Below are 18,955 nucleotides of genomic sequence, written 5' to 3' on the forward strand. Positions count from 1 at the left end.
ATCGATCGGTTAGTGACTATTGGATTGTGTTCGCGTTATAAAGCTGTAGCTAGTTCGAGTCTCTCAAACGAAAATTAAAAACCAAAGTACAAATTAAGATACACGTAATCGCTAAACGTTAATGTTGTTACTTGAAAGAATTTCTAAAACTTAGGGGACCACAGGGGAATTACATCTGGCCATTTTGCATCGCCCCAAAAATACATTCAATTGACTATAAAAAACTCGTACTACATATTTGCAAAATTCACAAATTACAAAAGAGTTCAGGCTATCTCCTCCGACTTTTGATTTGTTTAACAATTACTCCGGCTCTCGAGTGATATGTTTTACATTTGTGGTTTGCCATTAACAAATTACAAATTAGATACGTTTTGTTCGCATTAATTATGAGCACAATAATAGGATTAACAAATAATATATGTATGTATACGTAGGTTTATGCTTTAGGTTTTGTTGAAACTTAGAACTAAAAAATAATGTTTGAAACATTTTCAAAATATTCTCTCTCTCGTTCCTCATCTGCGTGTTCATCTTGTTGTTGTGGTTGTTGTTGTGTTGTGTGGTTCTCGTTAACAATAACAATTTATGGTTGGAAGCACTGCCCGTACAATCGGTATAAATGGATTGCCAGTTCCCGAATACATTTCACAAAACAAGAATTTATTAATTGGACAAAAACAAAAGCAGCGCTCACAAAAGAAAATTTGGCCGAAAGTTTGTATTGGATTTTGGACCTCCGTTCGTAAAGATTTTTATGGTTCATCTGAAGCTGCTGATGGTTCGTTGCTAGCCCAGTTAGTTGCTCCCCAGCTCGTCACTTCAGATGGGACGCGTGAAGTTGGCGGGGAAGAGTCCCTTCTCGTTGGTGCCCTCCTTCTGACCCATCAGCCAGCCCTCCTCCTGTAAGTTGGCAATAAAGAACTGAACTCAATATAGACAGGAAGTGCGGAGATCTGCATTTGGCGCGGAGGGGGAAACTAGCGCGTGCAAAGCTCGAGGATATGTGTATCTCCGGATTCCGAAGTTATACCCTTGCAAGTGATAGTTTACTTTATAGTAATCAAAACATCATCTGCAAGGGTAAGGCATTAGTTTTGCTACAACGACTTTACCTGATCCTCGGGATCGTCGTACTCAATAACGCGAATAAGGTCACCGATCTCGAAGCTCAGTTCATCCACATCCTCCTTGGCGTAGCCATAGGTGGCCTTCACCCGGTAAAGAACTCCGGCCGGCAAGTCAGCAGTGTTGGCATCTGTTCAGAGAAAAAATGGTTTCCAATTTAAGATCTATTACTGCAAGTTCTGGACACCGAAACCCTCAAAGATTCGTACGTCACACAGTGTACATCGAAAGTTGCAAAATCGAGTTTAGTAGACAAAGGCACGCAAAGAACAACGGAAACGCAATCCTGGCCAAAAGGGTTAGTGAGTTTAGCGCTTTCTCAGGCTTTTACATTTTTGGTCTGTTAGTTGGTTGTCGGTGGGGTGAGCAGGTTGGGCAAAAACCAACGGATAAACGACTGAAGCAGCGAACGTGCAAGCAATGTTGGGTTTATGGGTGATTATTTTATAGATAGTTGTACGATAACCTACGTGTTGGAGTCCCGAATTAAGACAACATTAGTCCATACTATAGGTACTAAATGAAAAACGAAGATAGGTGCAGGTGCACAGCCCAGGAAATGAGTTTGAGATCCTGCCATTGTGGATGCCACACGCAGCATGCCACACAATCGATTTACAATACAATACCAATACAGTGATCCTCAATTCGGTTTAGACAACAATCACACACAGGAACTAAAGCTTAGATTACAGAAAATTAGACGTGATCCTTCGGAGGATGAGTAGAGATAGTGTGGAAGATACTACAGAGTGAGACATAGGAAGCGAGCTGGACACCCAGTGGACTCGTTTTTGAGGTTTACTCACCAGCGGGCACCTCGTAGATGCGTTCGTCGTCATCCTCGAACGGATTCTTATTAAGATTATTTACGCTGTGCCTATTAACTACTGGTACTGGTCTACCTTTCTGACTAGTGCCTGTGCTGCTCTTAGTACTTTTATCTGTATCTGATATGGTTACTTTATCTGTATTATCTGTATCTGTTGATGTAACTGGGTTGTGCTGGGTGACTGTTACTGTTTCTGTGGCTGTGGCTGTGCCTGTGGCTGTGACTGTTGTGTCATTACCTAGTTTCTTCTGCTTGTGCTCCTCGATGGAATTGCCGTTGTTGGCCGCCGCCTCGGCAGCAGCTTCTGCATTGGATGTGGTGGATGGCAGCTCCTTGGGCTGTTTGCCACCTTCCTTGGTAATCGAGGGTTCATTGTTGTTGCCATTGATTTGGACAGGTGTCGCTGCTGGTGGGGCAGGTGTCGCAGATGCTGCTACTGCTGCTGCTGCAGGTGGAGCTGCCGCTGCTCCCTCGGTTTCCGATGGCTTCACTGCTTCACTGACCACCGCCTTCTCCTCCGTGGGCGATGTCTGCGTGGTTGTGGTTGCCTTGGCACTCGCATTCAGACCACTGAGCTCGGGACGCTCCAGTGACTTGGTGGTTAGCCCATTCTCCGTGGGACTGGTGGGCGTGGCCGCTACTAGTGCTGCTGCTGGGGATTCCGGGCGTGGTTCTGGTGTTGAAGAAACTGAATCAAATCGAGGCTCTTGCAGCGACGAGCTGGTGGATGTCGCTAATTGTTGTGTCGTTTCGCGTGTGTATTTTATTTTGGATTTCGTTTTATTTTATACGTTGTGATGTTGTTGATTGTCGAATGCATTTGTTTTGTTGCATCATTCAATTTGGTTTCGTTTTGTTTTGTGGTTAGCATCATTCCAAACAAAAGATTAAATAAAATAAAAGAGAAAAACAAATCAAATAAAACTCAGGACATGCAAGTTAGAGCAAAGGAGAAACTCAACTCAATCAGAACTTTCAAAAAGCAACAAGAACATGCAACATTCCATTTGTACGAGCAGCCAGTCGATAGCAACCTGGGATATCTCATTTACATGGCTTTCAATCTCAACTTTTATTGTTTGAATGATAGAAAAGAAGGTTACAATAATCAAAAGATCCCTTATACAGTTAGATTAAAGCTAGCCCAGATCGCCAGACCGCCGCCAACAATTTCGTGTTTATTTACAAACAAATCGTCTACAAATGGAATGTTTTCGCAATGCCAAGGATACTTTTGGTTAAATTTCAAATACGAATAGTTAGGAAAATTAGTTGCCAGAAAATAAATCAAAATAATTTCTTATAAATTGCCAAAAACTTGAGCGAATTCATCATCATAGAGCAATAGTCCATTGAGTATATACAGATTTTATGGTGCGTATATAAATATATTATATTATGTTGTATTTAGTTGTATAAATATTCTAAATGTTGTGAATTATATTCAGCTCTTTTTATACAACACAATAATAATAAATATATATTTAAACTTTAATGGAGTTTTATGAGGTTGTTTGTTTATTATTTGTACAGTTTTGAGCAATTTATAATGATTATTTTTTGTTTGTTTAACCGACCGTTAAAAAACGTAGAAAATCAAGAAAAAGCAAAGAAACATAAGATTGATAAATAACAAAAAATACTTAGGCTTCTTGGGTAAGAGATATAAAGAGCTATATATATGGAGATAGGAAATTAAGCCACATAAAAGAACTTACGGCTGTTTGCCAAACTGGAGCCACCGTTTGTAGTGATCTGATTCTGATAGTTGCTGTTGATGTTGGCATTGTTTAACTTATTCACTGGCGACTGCACTGGGCTCGATGTCTTGATGGGATTGCCTGTTCGGAAGTAGAAACTATAGTTACAGTACTTGCTTTGCCATTACGGGCTGAACTGCCTACTTGTTTGCTTGCGTAGCGTATTGGAGCCGCGCTGCGATTCTGTGGCCAATTTGTCGACGATTGCCTCCAGTTCCGAATAAATCTGTGGTAGCAAAGATGAAAGTGGGATTTGCCATTAGTGGCTATTTAGAAAGTAACAGTGAGTTTGGATTTATAACGAGTTTTAAAATCCCTTCAATCCACTGATTAAATCTTATTTTATTAGCTATAGTATCTTATGGCATTGCTTTGGTCTCAGTTTCAAACCCACCTTGGCCGTTTCGTTGTGGAACACTTGCTCTGTGGCGAAGAGCGTCTGCAAGTTGGTGACCAGGAACAGTATCCTGGAGTCGTATAAGGCGGGCAGCTCGTCGTGCAGTTCCGTGTTCAGGATTTCGTAGGTGCGTCTGGCTTCCTCCAGCTGCTCGCGTCCTTTGGTTAGCTAAAAAGCGTACGAAAATTACTTAAAAAAATCTATTACAATTACCCAGCTAAAGTACTCACTTTGACATCATCTTTGCGCTTGTTGGCATTGGCCTGCAGATTCTGGAAAGAGTGTCGTTGGCCATCGTAGTCAATCAGCTTGCGGTTGCGCTTCTCCACTTTTTTCTGCAAAATATTCAAGACATTGGATGACTGAACTCCACATTCTGGGTCTAATCATAGCCCACCTTCATTTCGGGAAACTGTCCGGTGTATGTGTTGAGCGGTATGAGGACTTGGTCCCCCAATTTGTGCGCAAAGTCCGCCCACAGACTTTCCGAGGCACCCGTCTGTGCTTGCAGGGCATCGTAGCCGCTCCACTGTGGCTCGTAGATCTCGCAAACGGAATCCATCAGAGTCTTGGAGGCGGCTTGTGCGGCTGTCGGAATTTGAGATATACAACACAATAAATTTGGCTTGCATTTGCAGGGAGTTTGATGGGGGGGGGAACTTACCGCGAACACATCTTATGTAGTTATTGAACTCCTTTTGTAATCTGTTGGCACTAGCCTGCTGGCGATTGAAGTTGTTCAGGTGATCGTCGAAGATTTCATCTGCGGTGCGATCGACTTTGCCCAAGTTCTGTAGAATCTGTTGGACAAAAACAAACCGGTGATTAGTAAAAGAAAGGCACTACTAACTAAATTGTAATATATTCAACCAGACACCATTACAGCGAATATACATAGTTTCTGCCCGGATTTCAAATAAAATAGTGTTATTATTTCAAAAGTTTATTTGCAGAACAGTTATTACTTCAATAGTTTATTTGCAAAATAGTTAATTTGCCGCTATGGCACTCCACAGTTGGTGTTGCACTTTTTCGTAGCACATCTGAATGAATTTCGAGTTCGTTTTGTTTGTGTGGGCAGGACAAGGTCGGTCAATAGCAGCATTTCGAATTCAAGTATGTTTGGAATGTGGGCAGCGTTAAACTCGGCTTGAAATCACTCACTCATTCATTCTACTCAACGGAACGGCAAATGGGCCAAAAGTTAGAAATAAAATAGAATTATTTGGCAATTGTTGGCGGTTGGCGGCTGTTTGTTGTTCAGTTTCTCGCTCGTTTCTCGTTTGGTGTCGGAAAATAGAAAAACTCGCTAAATCTGTTGGCACATGCGGATCTCCGCAATCTATCTTATCTTATCCAATGTGTGTTAAAAAGGCCGCTGTCAACGGCATTTGGGTTAAGAACGATGCTATACGTATTATACTTATTTCTTGCCTCCGGTCAATTTGTGGCACTTATCCGTGCCACACTTAATGGCTTTTCGACGACCAATTAAAGAGCAGCGCAAAGAGCACAGAGATGGGGAGCGTGGGGCACAGCACAGGAAATGCTTTGGTGTCTTTGGAGGCTGGGTGCCTTGGAATGTGGCTGTGGTGTTCCAACACGTTGACACGCAGCCTTGTAACAATTTCCATCATCGTCTTTACCGAATGACACCCACGCCCCGAGACTCAGAGTGACTTTCTCGCGGCCATCTGTGCGTATACGCAACGTGCTCGCAGATAGCCGGCGATAAGGGGAGAATATACTCTATTTGCCGAGATTCAACAAATGCTGGCCAAATATTTGCAGCCTTAGCAGTCCCTATCTGAACTGGCCAAAAAAGGAAGATAACAAGGTTGGCTAATTGAATTTTGCGCGCCACTCGGCAGATAAATAATTAGATATACCTGCAGTTATTCCTCAGGTGTTCATTGCCGATTTGAATAGATGCACAGCAAGACACTTGCATAAAACTTATAGTTGATTCATATTTGATTGACTTTTCATATATCATTAGTAAATTATGCGAAGATTCCATGTATTTCTCAAGTCACATTAAAGTAATGTTTAACAGTTAGAACTGTTTTTTTGTGTGTAGCTACATAACGTATTTACCGTGTCGTTCGGAAGTTTTGAATTGGACTTCCTCTGACGGCTCATTTGTGGCGTTTTCAAACCATTTTTTGACCACTGACCACTCGCTTAAGCCCCGTTATGAGCGATTGTCCAATGAGCCACGACATGTGGTACGCATACGGAATTAGCCAAGTCAAAACATCGAAGGCAACGAGCAGCCAGAACATGGAATGCCCTTACACGAGCATATCTTATCTGAGAGTCATACCAGCCAGTTACGAGTGTTTTATGGGCTAGTTCCCTGATGTTATGCTAATACGTCAAGTGCTAGCAATCAGTAGAATTAGATTTATAGGTGGTTAATCTTGTTGTGAGGCTTTGCAGCCAGTCGGAGTTCTGTCTTCGGCCAAGAGTGTGTCGCACACATCAAGCAAGTGCAGCTCCAGCGCTTGAACCATTTAAGGCCAAAACGCAGACACACACACACTCAATACCTCTGGCACAATATGGCCTAAACAACAAACTGGTTGCCCCCTCAAGACGTTATAATGACCATTTTCGTAATTGAAACCAAGCGGTTCGGTTGACACGAGTTAAGGTCTTTGTTTACTTTAGTTCCCTAGTTGGTTCGATCTGGATGGCGGTGTGAGTCAGTCACTAAAGTCGCTTTCGGCTAGAGATTGTCTTATTAAAAGTTATTATCAATTGGGCAGACTGTTAACCGAATAGATATTGGGATTCTTTTTTGTTGCCAAGGCTGGAGTTCTTATCAGTTTTGTGGGGTGAACCCAACAAGGACAGTTGTGGCTGGTCACTTCCGTTTTGGGTTGCTCTTTCTGGCTTTATGTTGGCCATGTGTAATGTCTGTCACAGTTTGCGTCACCAAATTTTGTTCATGGTAATTTTCATTTCATGTGTATATATTTAGAGGCACGCACATATAGTCTTTGTTTGTGTGGAACGTCTGCCTCTGTCTCTGTCTCTGCAGATTTTGTCATTTATTTAAGAACTGACGTCGTTCTGGCCCGCCTTCTATATCTCTGTTTTCTCTCTCTCTCTCTCTCTGTCTCTCGATCTCTTGCCAAAAATCATATTTGTGCGCCTAGACTTGTCTATATATATTTTTGTGTATTCCTATTTGGTCGGCAACCACCCATGCAACATGTGCGTTTAACTTTTCTACGCGGGGGATCCCGACCACAGCCCAAAAATGGGTCAAAAGATCTTCAAGTTGAGGCCAATAAACGTGTAACCACGAAAAGGTTATTTGGCTAATCCATGTTAGTCACAGATTAATACCATATGGTTATACTTCCCACACAGGCAATAAAAGCCGTCTTCACGATCATGAAACCGTGAAATGCAATTGTGTAATTTTAAAGACCAAGAGTTGAAGTTTATTGGTAACTCTTAAATTAAACATTTAATTAGGATTACATTAAATACCTATAAATTTCTAGTAATCACAGTAAAACCCGAATTTCTCCATTGAATTTCTGAGCGATATGTAAACATTTTTGTTAAGTGCACCCATTCAAAACCTGCAGTTAAACGTGGGCTAAACTTTAGGCTAACTTTCGGTTAACCAGTTTGGCTGTCTGGCACAAGAAGTAGAAATAAAGACCAGAAAAAGCAAAGGCAAGAGCAACAGCAACGACCTCCACCGCAGTGGAAAATGTCTCATTTTGGTGTGTTTTATGTGCAGATTTGGGCGTAGGATGTGGGTCGTAGGATGGCTGAAATGGATGACAACATCGCACAGCTGTTCGGGATGTGTTTCGAGCAGGGAATCAACTGCAATCTAATGAAACGAAACGGAACGTTCAGCGAAGTGCAAACAAACAAATGTTAAGTGCACATCGGTGGGGGAAATGTGGGGCATGTTCACTCGCATTTGGCCATAAGCAGACGTTGGCCCAGTTTGCAAGGAATGCGCAGTGGCAGACAGTGGCAGTTGCAAGAGAGACCCACAAAAGCGTGCAACAAGTCTGGTAAACCAATGCGACACTTGTTATGCTCTACAGTCATTACTTCACTTACTTATGGATAGGGAATTTATCTATCACGTTTAATTTGAAGATTTCAAAAGATATTCATGTTTAAAGTTGTTAGACACTTAAAAGCTTTTGAATTATAAATACAAGAACTTGATGCATGAAATATGTTACGTTATCCGTTTTTAAAAAGAATATGATTTTTCAGTTACATACATAGACTGCTTACATATTCTAATCGAACCAAGTTCGTTGCCCCACGTTGGGCGCCAGTTCTGTAACATACACTCGCGCCTATAAACTCTGCCAGCTATGCAGATATTTTTTTGGTGCTTACTCAACGATTTCTCAAAGTTAAAAATGCCCATTTCTACCCTAAGTAAATCACAGACAAGAGAAGGTTTAAAACAAGTAAAAGAGTAGATATACAAGCTATATGCATCCAAGTATCTACAAGTATCTAACCATGTATATATGTACATATCTACATTGTCTACTTATACTGAGAACAAATAACAGACGCAGAACAATTGTGAAAAAACTTGTAGAAATTGGCATGAATAATGCGCCCGCCGGCGAAAAGCTAGAAAAGAGAAAGGGGGATAGCCGGCAGGAGGAGAAAAGGCCAGAGAAATGTGGAAATGTGCCATGACTCGGGTGATTCGGGGAAACGAAAGGGGCGAAGTCTGTGGATCAGTGTGTTCGCAGAAGACTTTTTAGTCGGGCCAACTCGGACTCTGTTGCCTTGTGACGGTGGTGAGGTCGCCCAGTTTAATGACATGCATCACTTATAGAAAGATACATTTTTCAAAAATAACATAAAATAATAGATTGTTAGTAGAGTAAACTTGCATTAAAGTTGCATTCCAGTAAAGTAAATTAAAGCATTTGAGTAAAGTTGCAATCGAAATTTACAATAGTAATACTTAAATTATTTGTTTGATTTTAAAAGGAGTAAAGTATCGTTTTCACTACGTTAAAAAAGTTTGTGTTTCAGTGTACACTCGCATTTGATTCCAGCTATATGTATCTGTGTGTGGGACAAGCCAAAGACCTAACCTATTACCACAAAAGTACATTTTTCTTTGCCCACTTTTTTCTGACTACTTTCTGAGTTTTTTCCAACTTGTTGCCCCGTTTGGTTAGCGGTGCTTATTGAGTCGATGATGACAGCAAAAAATTATTGGTGGGCAGTAACCGGTTTTGGCACCTTGTCCAGACTATCCCCCCTACAAAAAAATAGACACAAACACCACCCCCGAGAGTCATGTGACAGAGAACTGACATATGGTTATGGTAATTGCGATTGATATTGACTCCAAATGGTTATTAGGCTCGCGTTAAGATTGAGATGCAAACGCAAATGGACGGACGTTTTTCATATGCTCATATGTTCATATGCTAAGCGAATTCCGTTGCGCAACATCGATGAACGAAATCAATTCCTTACCCATTCCCATTTTGCATAATCTTTGATTCGAGCTCTCATTTCTTTCATGCCTTTTCCATCGCTTTCTTTGGTCAAATCGGCTCAGGCAAGTGGAAAGTGAAACTCGTTTGTACTCGTAGAAAGTTCGAATCGGCGAAAGAAGGGAGGAATCGGCGCAAGAAGACGAGGCAGCCGTAGAAAACTAATATTTATCCCACATGCATGCACGGATCGGAGAATATGAGATGTTTCCAGCCCGTCTTGTCATGTGATTTATCAATTAGCATTAGCCATTGGCCGGCCACTGGCCATTGGCCACAAAACCGAAGAAAAGCGCTGGCCTGCGCACATTTCGCTGGATTCTAGTCAACTTGGGGAGTTGCTTGCTAATTAGTAGAGAAATCTCTCGCCAAACGAGTTTGGGAGCAACTGGGAATAGTTGGCGGCCAAAAAAAAAGCATAGTTTGGAGCTATATAAATCAACGTTATTATCAAGTTTCCAAAACTGTTTCTCTTTTGTATTTCTCTCAGAGCAATACTTCAATCTAGATCTAGAACGCTAAACTGCAGGCGCAGAAAGTAAGACCTACAAAGTTGTTTCAGTGTACCACCAGCATTCATCTGGGTGATAAAAATATCTCAGCCGTAGCCGCATGTTTCCATGATTCAATCCTCAATATTATTATGAGATCTTTTCCTCAGAGACCTATTCGCAAAGTGAATAGATAATGAACGTTTATGTTAATTTACTTAATTGAGCCCGATTATAGAGACCTTTGTTTTGATCCCGGCACTTTCATTTGGCACGGCATTTGAAATGAAAAGCGTTTTCACTGAACCAAGCCAAACATTTGCACTCGTTGTTATTTCGAAATAAATAGAAAACATGACGGGCTAATTGCAAGTGGAATACGGTATACGGAATACGAATGGGCTAAGTAAGTAAACAGTAGCGGTCAACTGCAATGAAAAGCCAAAAAAAAAACGTTTTACAAAGTCAGCGGATTCCCCGCCATCAAAGTGAAAAGTTTTTACGACCGCATAACGAATATTGGTTAGATTCAATCGAATGCAATTAATACGTGAATAAGTGAATAAGTGAATAAGAGGTGGTCTTAACCGGATATTCGAGCGAGAGCCGGGGAAGTTTCGGTTTTTGGGGGGATTGTCAGGGGACAGGTTTTTATTAAATTTTATTTCATTATCGGTTTTATGCGATTATTAAGAAAGAAAAAGCTTCCGCTGAGCACGCATTTGGCGACAGCTCGTCGTTTAAGCTCGCCTCGGCCTCAGCTGTGTGTATCTCTCAGATACTCAGCTACTCAGATACAATTATAGCTAGACAAAAGCCGCACAATAATTGTCGTTTCAGCAGCTTGCGAGATTATTGCATGGCGACAGGTTTTTGCGAATTGTTTTCAAGTGCTTTCGCTTGGCTGTGTGTGCATTACTATCTGCTTATGTAACGTCGAGAATTTTTCAGCGATTTCGGTGATCACGTCTCGAAAGCTATACAGCACGTGTATATCTTGAGAAGTTTAAACTATAAAGTAAATAAATCATAGTCAGAGACTGCTCTATTCAGAAAATATTTAATTAGTCATATGGTTTCTTCATGAACTACAATATATCTCGATTTATCTTAGCAGTGGTGACTAATTCAGGTTAAAACCGCAGCTAAAGATAACATTTGTGCACTTTAATCGCTCGCTAACATCAAATCACATTGTTCAAAACAGCCAGCTTACTAAACATTTGGTACTGACCTCATCTTTTCACCTTCAACTTTGAGGAGATCTCTTTTCGGTTACAAAATTATTGCCGTATTTGTGATATATCCACAAACATGCTAATCGATCGCAAGATATCGAGAAAACCAAAGACACACATTGAACATATCTCGGACAGCCGCAAATGTTCTCGTAACTCACAAATATTTGTGAATGCGGTCAAATCATGAGCGAATAGTTAGCACTCACCAGTATCTACAAGTATCTCAACCGCATGTAGTTGGTATCTTTATCTCGGAATCATTGTATCTTTTTGCCCGCCTCGTTTAGCATTGAAGCGCAAAGTGAACTCATTGAAGTGCCTGCCATTAGAGATCATTGAGGAAAGACTCCACGTGATTTGCATAGACAAGCCCAAATAAAAATGTAGGTAGTTTATGGCACGTGACGAATTACATGGATGGTGTGGGCAATCTTTAGCCAGATCGTTAGCAAATCGTCGGCAAAATCACTGGGGTATGAAAATGGGGTCAAGAGCAGTAGAAATGGAGTAAAATTCCGATAGAAATCACCATTCAGATTCGAGTTTCGTAAAATTTCCAGCATTTGCTCATTCAACTATAAAGTGCCCACGAGTTAAATCTGATATCAATTTTGCTTGTTGCATAACATTGTCACGGCTAACCCGCACTTTTATAGCTCTATTTCAATAAGTGAATAAACCCCGAAGAATAGACGAACCAAACAAAACCGTTTCGCTGATAAGAAAGTATATGGTATATATGTATATATGGATGGAATTTCTGGAGGGTTGGGGGTGGCAAATTCCAATTCGTTACAGAGCCACTGAAACGAGGGCTTATCAGGGCCCATTAGCTTTTTTCTTTTGGTGCCATAATAGTCAAATCTCTACGATAAGGTTATGAGTTTTCAATTATTTTTGCCACAATCAATTGCGAATATCACGCATACGTCATGTTGAGCAGACTTAAATTTGGAAACATCATAAATGCGTAAGAAATTCATTTATACTGATACGAAACAGATTCGTTGAGGAATTGAACTACAATGATTAGTGGGTAGAAATAGAAATACAGCAAAAGTGGATTGAAAAGTTACCGTACGCACCAGTGACGATTGACAATTTTTCCCAGCTCCCTGTCTCTCAATCTCTCAATCTCCCAATCTTCTCTTCTCCTTGTGCACACCCCTTTATCTGTATGTCTTTACACACGTTTCGCAATTGCAAACTGTGCAAAAGTCAGTGAACTGCTTTTAATTACAAATCCACGCAGCTGGCAGGCAGTACATTATTACGAAGCTATTTACAAAACGCTTAAAAACTGAATTTTCCACTTGACCGAAGACCAAAACCGCTTCGGAAAAAATGCACTCTGCTGATTTCCTATGAACAACAGACGGGTAATAAACATTTTTCTAATACATTTTAATTCCACAAGCACTTTTAATGCAGAAACTTTTCTCACATTACTTTCGGAGATCAAACAAAGCCCACCAAATCACCAAATTGCACATACACTTGCCGTGCCCCAATTCAATATCCATTTCATTTCCATTTCCATTTGCACATTCCGAAAACGTTTGTTTGCTTTCTACAGCAATTTCGTGCCAGCCTTTAATGCATTTTTCAAGAATCCAGTTGAAAATTATACAATTAAAATGATAAACACGAATGAAGCCGCAGAATACCTCTTGTTGCTAAATTATGCAACTGACATTGAAAAAGTCAAATGCATATAAACGCCAGTGCCGCCGTGTAAACCTCATTGAAATTAACTACATCGCCGGACAGAGGCAGGGGCATCCCCCTCGACCACCTGCATCTCTTGATCTCTTGCATTCGGAAATTGCATAAAACGCTTCCAGAGCGCTGGAAAATTGCTCATAACCTCGGCCAGAGCGGCGGGAAATCATCTGCGAGTGCATTTTGCCTAACAATTGTCCCTGATTGGGCAATAGCAAAAAGTACAGGCAATAGCTTTGGCTGCAAAAAATTGAATCAAATGCGAAGGCTTCCAAGCAAGCGGCGCGAATGCGCCCCCTGCTGGCACAAAAATGAAATGCTGCAGGTGCTACAGAGAGAGAAACAACGGCGTTTTCATAAAATACATATAGTCAACTCAACAGTTGTGTGGATAAAACCATAGGAACGTAGATCCTCTAAGTCTAAGCAAGCTAAATTCAAATGCATTGATTACTGAACTAGGAAGATTGGCAATTTCTCTCGGTGCATTCCAGCAAGGGGGAATGTTTGGGGTTCGAAGCCCGATGCAAATTTTGAACTATGCTAATTCCGATGCTAATACCCAAGCACAGACACACCGACATCGGATTCATTTGAGCGTAACAAGCGCGAAAAAAACCAAAAAAAAAAATCCCAAAATGAGAACGAAACAATTAAGCTGAAAAGCAACCAATATTTGCGTAACATATTCACATATTCCCCGGTTTTTGGGCGATAAAAAGAAAGTTTTTTACATCAAAAATGTATGCTGTCGACTGCATTTGCATTTCCATTAATATTTAAATTTATAAACTATATCCCACCGATTGCGTAAGCTGAAACGCAGTTAGGGTTCGCAGCAAACCGGTTTTGCAATCCACCCAAAACAACGGTGGAAAATAAAAACAATTATTGTAACAAGTTAACTAACCGACAACACTTTCGCGGTATGAGAAGTGGGTTCCCATGCCTTGGCATTCGCCTTATTTTTCCCATTTTTGTTCTATTTTTTCTACTTTTTTTACTTTTCTATTTTTTACTGCACCTCTAAGTAGAACAACAGCCACAGCAGCAGCAAATCGCGTGCTCTGTATCTGCGTTGGGATCTGCTTTCCGATCTACTACCTTTTGTTCTAGCACCTTCCCCTGCACCCTCCCCCTTTCCCGTGCCCCCTGGCTTTTCTCATTTTCCCTTCCCATTTCCGCAGGCGAATAGTTGAATTAAATCGGATACTCTTTTTCCCCTGACACAGTCGCACCAGATACGATGCTCATGTATAATGTGCATAGGCATGGGATGCCACATACGTCTTTGCCAGCAGCTTGGAGCCCAGATAGCGCAGCTCCCCAAGTGGGGCTCGAATTTGGAGCAGCAGTTGGGGGTCAGGCAGGTAGACAAACACACACTGCTCTCCGAGATTAGCTCGGTGTCCTTCTCCGCACTGGCTGGCATTTAACTATCAAATGAACAATTAGATAAACTTGGTAAATGAGAAAAGCTGTATACATTGTCTCAGCCATTAGTACTGAAAAAAGGGTTATAATTCTGAGAAGAAGCGAATCTCTAATAAGCACATCAATTCACAAAATAAGAACTCTATAGACTTGTGCTCTTGAGTGGGCAAGGTGAGAGCCGTGCCATTCTGAATATGAAGTCCCAGTTCGATACGATACTCGATTATCAAATCGATGGCGAAGAGTGTGTGCTGAGTGAGTGAGCTAATAAAGAATTACGCATACGACCTGTGGCCGTGTGATTTTCGAGTGCACATGTGTGGGTATGCGTTCGCTCGTTCGTTTGGACTCGAGTGCTGAAATCGACAGTAATTGACCTTGCGTCTTTTCACGCGCCACACATTTTCCAAAAGTTTGTTTTCGTTTTTCTTCTGCTTCTGTTTCTGCTTATGGTTGTTCTTTTTTCTCATTTTTTTGGGTTAAACAACAAACTGCAGCTTTAAATAGAACTTTTTGGGGGTTTGGAAGTTCCATGACTAACACTTGAACTTCACACCCAAAGACATACGTTATCAATCTGCTCGAACTTAGCGATCTGCACAATTGAGTGCATTAATGAGCCAAAGTGAGACGCTGTGAAGTAATTCCAATTGTTATGCAATCAAAAAGTGACACAAAGACTCAGTTACTCCGCCCGTTTCCTTTACTTTCATGCACGATTGTTGGCAATTTCAATAATTGAGCACTCTTTTCTATAATAAGCTGCGGAGTATATAACTTATAACAATCACAATCATCTATCTGTCGCATTATTGTATGAGTATCTTTATTCGGTATCTGCCTCCGACTTGTAGATTGCTCCACGCTCGATTTAATAGAGCTATTGAATTGTAGCTATCTGTGGTCAGTACTTTGGAAAACGCCCCCTTGGATAAAAGGGGCGTAAGGCCAGACTGCAGCACTCGATCACTTAGGGAGCCCATATCTACATACGTACATATAATGTGATATATAATACAACCCCTCGAAAGTCTCAAAGTGCAGTGTCAGTCAGATATTTACGCCACCTATATGTAAACATGGCTTTTTCTGTTGTTATATTCGGCTCTTCAAGTCAGCCGCCAAATGTTTCCACGTATTCGAGAGGGGTTGATATATTCGCTTCGAATTTCGATCTCTTTGGGGTTAATACGAACTTGTTTATTCGCGTAAACCGATAACAAATTGATTGTGTATTGATGGGATCAGCATTAAAATGCTTCATTTTTGTACAATTACTGGAAGGGAAACCAAAGAACTGGTGGGAAGTGCCAACTGCAGCAAAAGTTAATAAAATAATATATTACTTGGGTATATTTTATTTCGTTTTAACCTAAGAACTAACTAAATGTATCCCAATATTATAATCTGCAATATTACGAGGGGCCGAGTAAGCCGCTAAATGAATTCTTTATGCTGTATTTCCCAGGACTTTCAGGCCCAATTGTCTAAATTTATCAGCTAGGAATGCAAGTGATTACAATTAACAGCGAATTTCGCATTGATTTTGAACTGCGGACAAGCGAGGTGTATAAATAAGAACCCAAAAACAGTTGACATTTCAGCAGTCGGCTGTTGGCAGTCGGCAGTCGGCATGCAACAAGAAGTTCAATAAGCAACAGGCAAGTTTGGATCGACTACTGCCAATAAAATGTCAATCGGTGCTGATGCACTGCATCGAGTCGAATCTTGGGGGGCAGATGGTCGAGGGACGAGCACATTTTGGCAGCTGTTGTGCGGTGCCGCATAAAAATAGACAAATAGCCAGGGAGCGAGAAAAGTGGGAAAAGCCAGAAAAGCGAGAAAAGCGGCGCGGGCGAAATGTTGTGTGCTTTCCCTTTCCCCATTGCTCCACCCATTCGGCAATAGAAAACTTAGAAGAAAACTAAAAGCCAACGTGTGCGTAGAGTTATAAAACAAAAGCCCAATATACCCAGCATTCAAAGCACACACATTTAGTAGTACATTCAGTAGATTCGGAAAAGAGCGAGGATCTATTTAAAGATTGACTATGGCCAGGAAGAGCGACGGCGACATTTTCACGCGGCTGACTGGGCCGGGGGAAAATTCAACGCACCTCAAATAAAAATGTATCTAGGCATCCGCAAGATGCTCTGTGTGTGTGCGGATGACAAGTTTTCTCTGCCGCCGAGAAGCTCGATGTGAAAAATCACAAGCAGAAATTTCGAAAATTGAGCACACGCCATGCGAAATAATAAAGCTATGTGAATTCCGCCCAGAGAACGAATTTTGTTAAAAATACATTTCACATTTCTAGAGGGAAAATTATGAAATAAACTAGAACGACCAGAGAGCCGGGCGAAAATCAAGCGAACTCGGAAGTTAACTGGGTCTATATGTGCTACATATGTGCGCCTCAAAGATCTTGCTTCTTAAGAGCAAATAAGCCTTAAATTCTAAAACCGTTCCACAGTGACATTAAGTGGGGGAATTTGTGGTACCAAGTTTAATGACCAACACACGCGAGCGTCAGGTCGCATCCCAACAAGAAACAAAAACCAAAAAAAAAAGAGCTCAAATACCAACGAACTTTAGAAATCGGTCCCAAATGCCAACTCACACGGATGGATATACATAGAAATCAATAGCTCTGGCTGAGATTACAGCACTTTTGGCCGAACCACCTAGCCAGCGAAGCACTCTGGAGATCTCGGAATGCGCCCGACCAACCAAACCAAAGTAAAATCTGAAGTGGAGTGGAGTGAAGTGAAGTGAAGTGAAGGCATCTAAACCCGTTTTGGGTCAGCTTTTACACGTTGTTTGGGCCGCTTCATTGACATTTCGCCGCATCGAACGCAGGAAAAACAACAAAATACAACAAAATACAAATACAACAATAAACAACGACAATAATGTTAATAAGACAACAACACAACTTTCACTTGTACGCATCGGCGGAAAGATGAAACACATTCAAAAATCCAACAGACGCATCTCATGAATGGGAAAGATGAAAAGCATCGGAGGAGGAGGAGCTGGGATTGGCCTAAAGCCGCGACAGGTGTCACACACATTCTCCACATCTTCTGGGTGATTTACTCGAGGGAAATCTTTGTGGAAAGCCCATAATCTAAAGTCCATTTCACAAACTAAGTTATTGCAATTTGTTGAGAGTTTATAATAATTAAAAGAGAGACAGCACAGGTGTAAAGCTTTCAACTGCACAAATGATCATAAATAACTTAAGTCATATAAAACACAAAAAATATATGTTTTTTTTGGATTTTCATTTCTATTTCGGCGCTCCAATTCAGCAATGCTCTTATCATTGCAAAATGTACTACGAACAAGCTGTTTAAGGTTTTAAATATATAAGATTTCATATTTTTTCTGACAGTTGAATTTGGCATTATAGAATCAGATTTTTATGTAAAAAGACTGAAGTAATCCCGTGATAACTGGCCTGGAAATCGAGGGAAATGGGCAAGAGCAGGTGACCCAGCTGGAGAACTAGGACAGGGCCACGACATCGACTGGAAGGGATTGGTTAACGAGGGAGCGGGAGCGGGAGCGCGGGAATGGTGCATTGGTGGTGGGTTGCACGACCTTCCCGTGTGGCGTGGGCGTAGGCGTAGGCGTTGCAAAGTGCATCTGGAGTCGAACTCACCTTCTCCTTGGCACGTCCTGCGTGTTTTTGAACTGATTTGGCCAGCATGATGCCTTTATTTTCGGACATTCAGCGGTGTGTTGAGCGGCGGATTGCTATTTTGATTTAACTTGATGGACCAATAATCTTTGTAGAGATGCACTTTTCCCCTCCTGCTAGTATTGGCACAACTGGAAAAAGCACAGATTTCCGTTTGCGGGAAACTTTAAATGCACGATAAACAACCGAGTGTGTTGTGTTTATGTTTCAAACAAAACTAAACAATATCGCTGCGAAATCGGCCCCCACACACTTGTTAACGATATTATGTATATTTACGGCCCCCGATATTTTTTTTCTTTTGGCAATGCGACTTCAGCGGGCGCGTCGAATTCGCTCGGAATATTCAAAACAAATGGCACAAGTAGTCGACGGACGAACGGAGAAGAAAAGGCGACGAATGTGCGTGGAAGACGACGGCGATAAACGAGAGAACGCGACTTCAGCTGCGGCAGAGCAGTGCAGTGTGGCTGTGCGCCCGAAATACCATACCACTGGGTTCCCTAAAACAGCTAGTACGTGGAAAACTTGACTAGCGCTAGCAGTGTTCCAAACCAAGTCGTCTTTGGAAGTTGTTAAAATTTTAAACAAACTATTATAAGCAACTCCAAATGAACAAAGTGGCTTAATTGTGGCTAAATTGCCTTTTCCAATCCTTGCTTTAAAGAATAATTACACAGGAGGCAGATCTATAACAGCTGCTATTTAGCAACGAACGGTAT

At 41.3% G+C, this 18,955-nt stretch overlaps 1 protein-coding gene across 5 annotated transcripts; it reads right to left on the bottom strand.

Moving 5' to 3' along the window:
- Nucleotides 1-642: 642 nt before the first annotated feature.
- LOC122613693 (myc box-dependent-interacting protein 1) lies at nt 643-18,892 on the bottom strand. Of its 5 annotated transcripts, none has more exons than XM_043787999.1 (10): nt 18,195-18,892; nt 4,782-4,917; nt 4,515-4,705; nt 4,348-4,452; nt 4,115-4,285; nt 3,865-3,946; nt 3,679-3,801; nt 1,938-2,633; nt 1,116-1,258; nt 643-903 (listed from the first exon to the last, which is right to left on the bottom strand). In XM_043787999.1, the coding sequence occupies exons 1-10, from the start codon at nt 18,261-18,263 to the stop codon at nt 823-825; spliced, it is 1,797 nt and encodes a 598-aa protein (XP_043643934.1). In that variant the 5' UTR covers nt 18,264-18,892; the 3' UTR covers nt 643-822. The 5 variants fall into 5 exon arrangements, with proteins under 5 accessions (XP_043643934.1, XP_043643933.1, XP_043643936.1 ...); XM_043787998.1 differs by having other exon boundaries at nt 1,938-2,693; nt 18,195-18,886; XM_043788001.1 differs by having other exon boundaries at nt 2,199-2,633; nt 18,195-18,877.
- Nucleotides 18,893-18,955: the final 63 nt, after the last annotated feature.

Source organism: Drosophila teissieri, chromosome 2R, assembly GCF_016746235.2.
Source record: "Drosophila teissieri strain GT53w chromosome 2R, Prin_Dtei_1.1, whole genome shotgun sequence".
Lineage (NCBI taxonomy): Eukaryota > Metazoa > Arthropoda > Insecta > Diptera > Drosophilidae > Drosophila > Drosophila teissieri.

Coding starts and splice junctions, on each gene's coding strand:
- LOC122613693 (XM_043787998.1), bottom strand. CDS start 18,263: ATGTCCGAAAATAAAGGCATCATGCTGGCCAAATCAGTTCAAAAACAC. Junction 4,706..4,781: donor CTACATAAGATGTGTTCGCG/GTAAGTTCCCCC, acceptor AAATTCCGACAG/CCGCACAAGCCGCCTCCAAG. Junction 1,259..1,937: donor CATCTACGAGGTGCCCGCTG/GTGAGTAAACCT, acceptor TTCTCTGAACAG/ATGCCAACACTGCTGACTTG.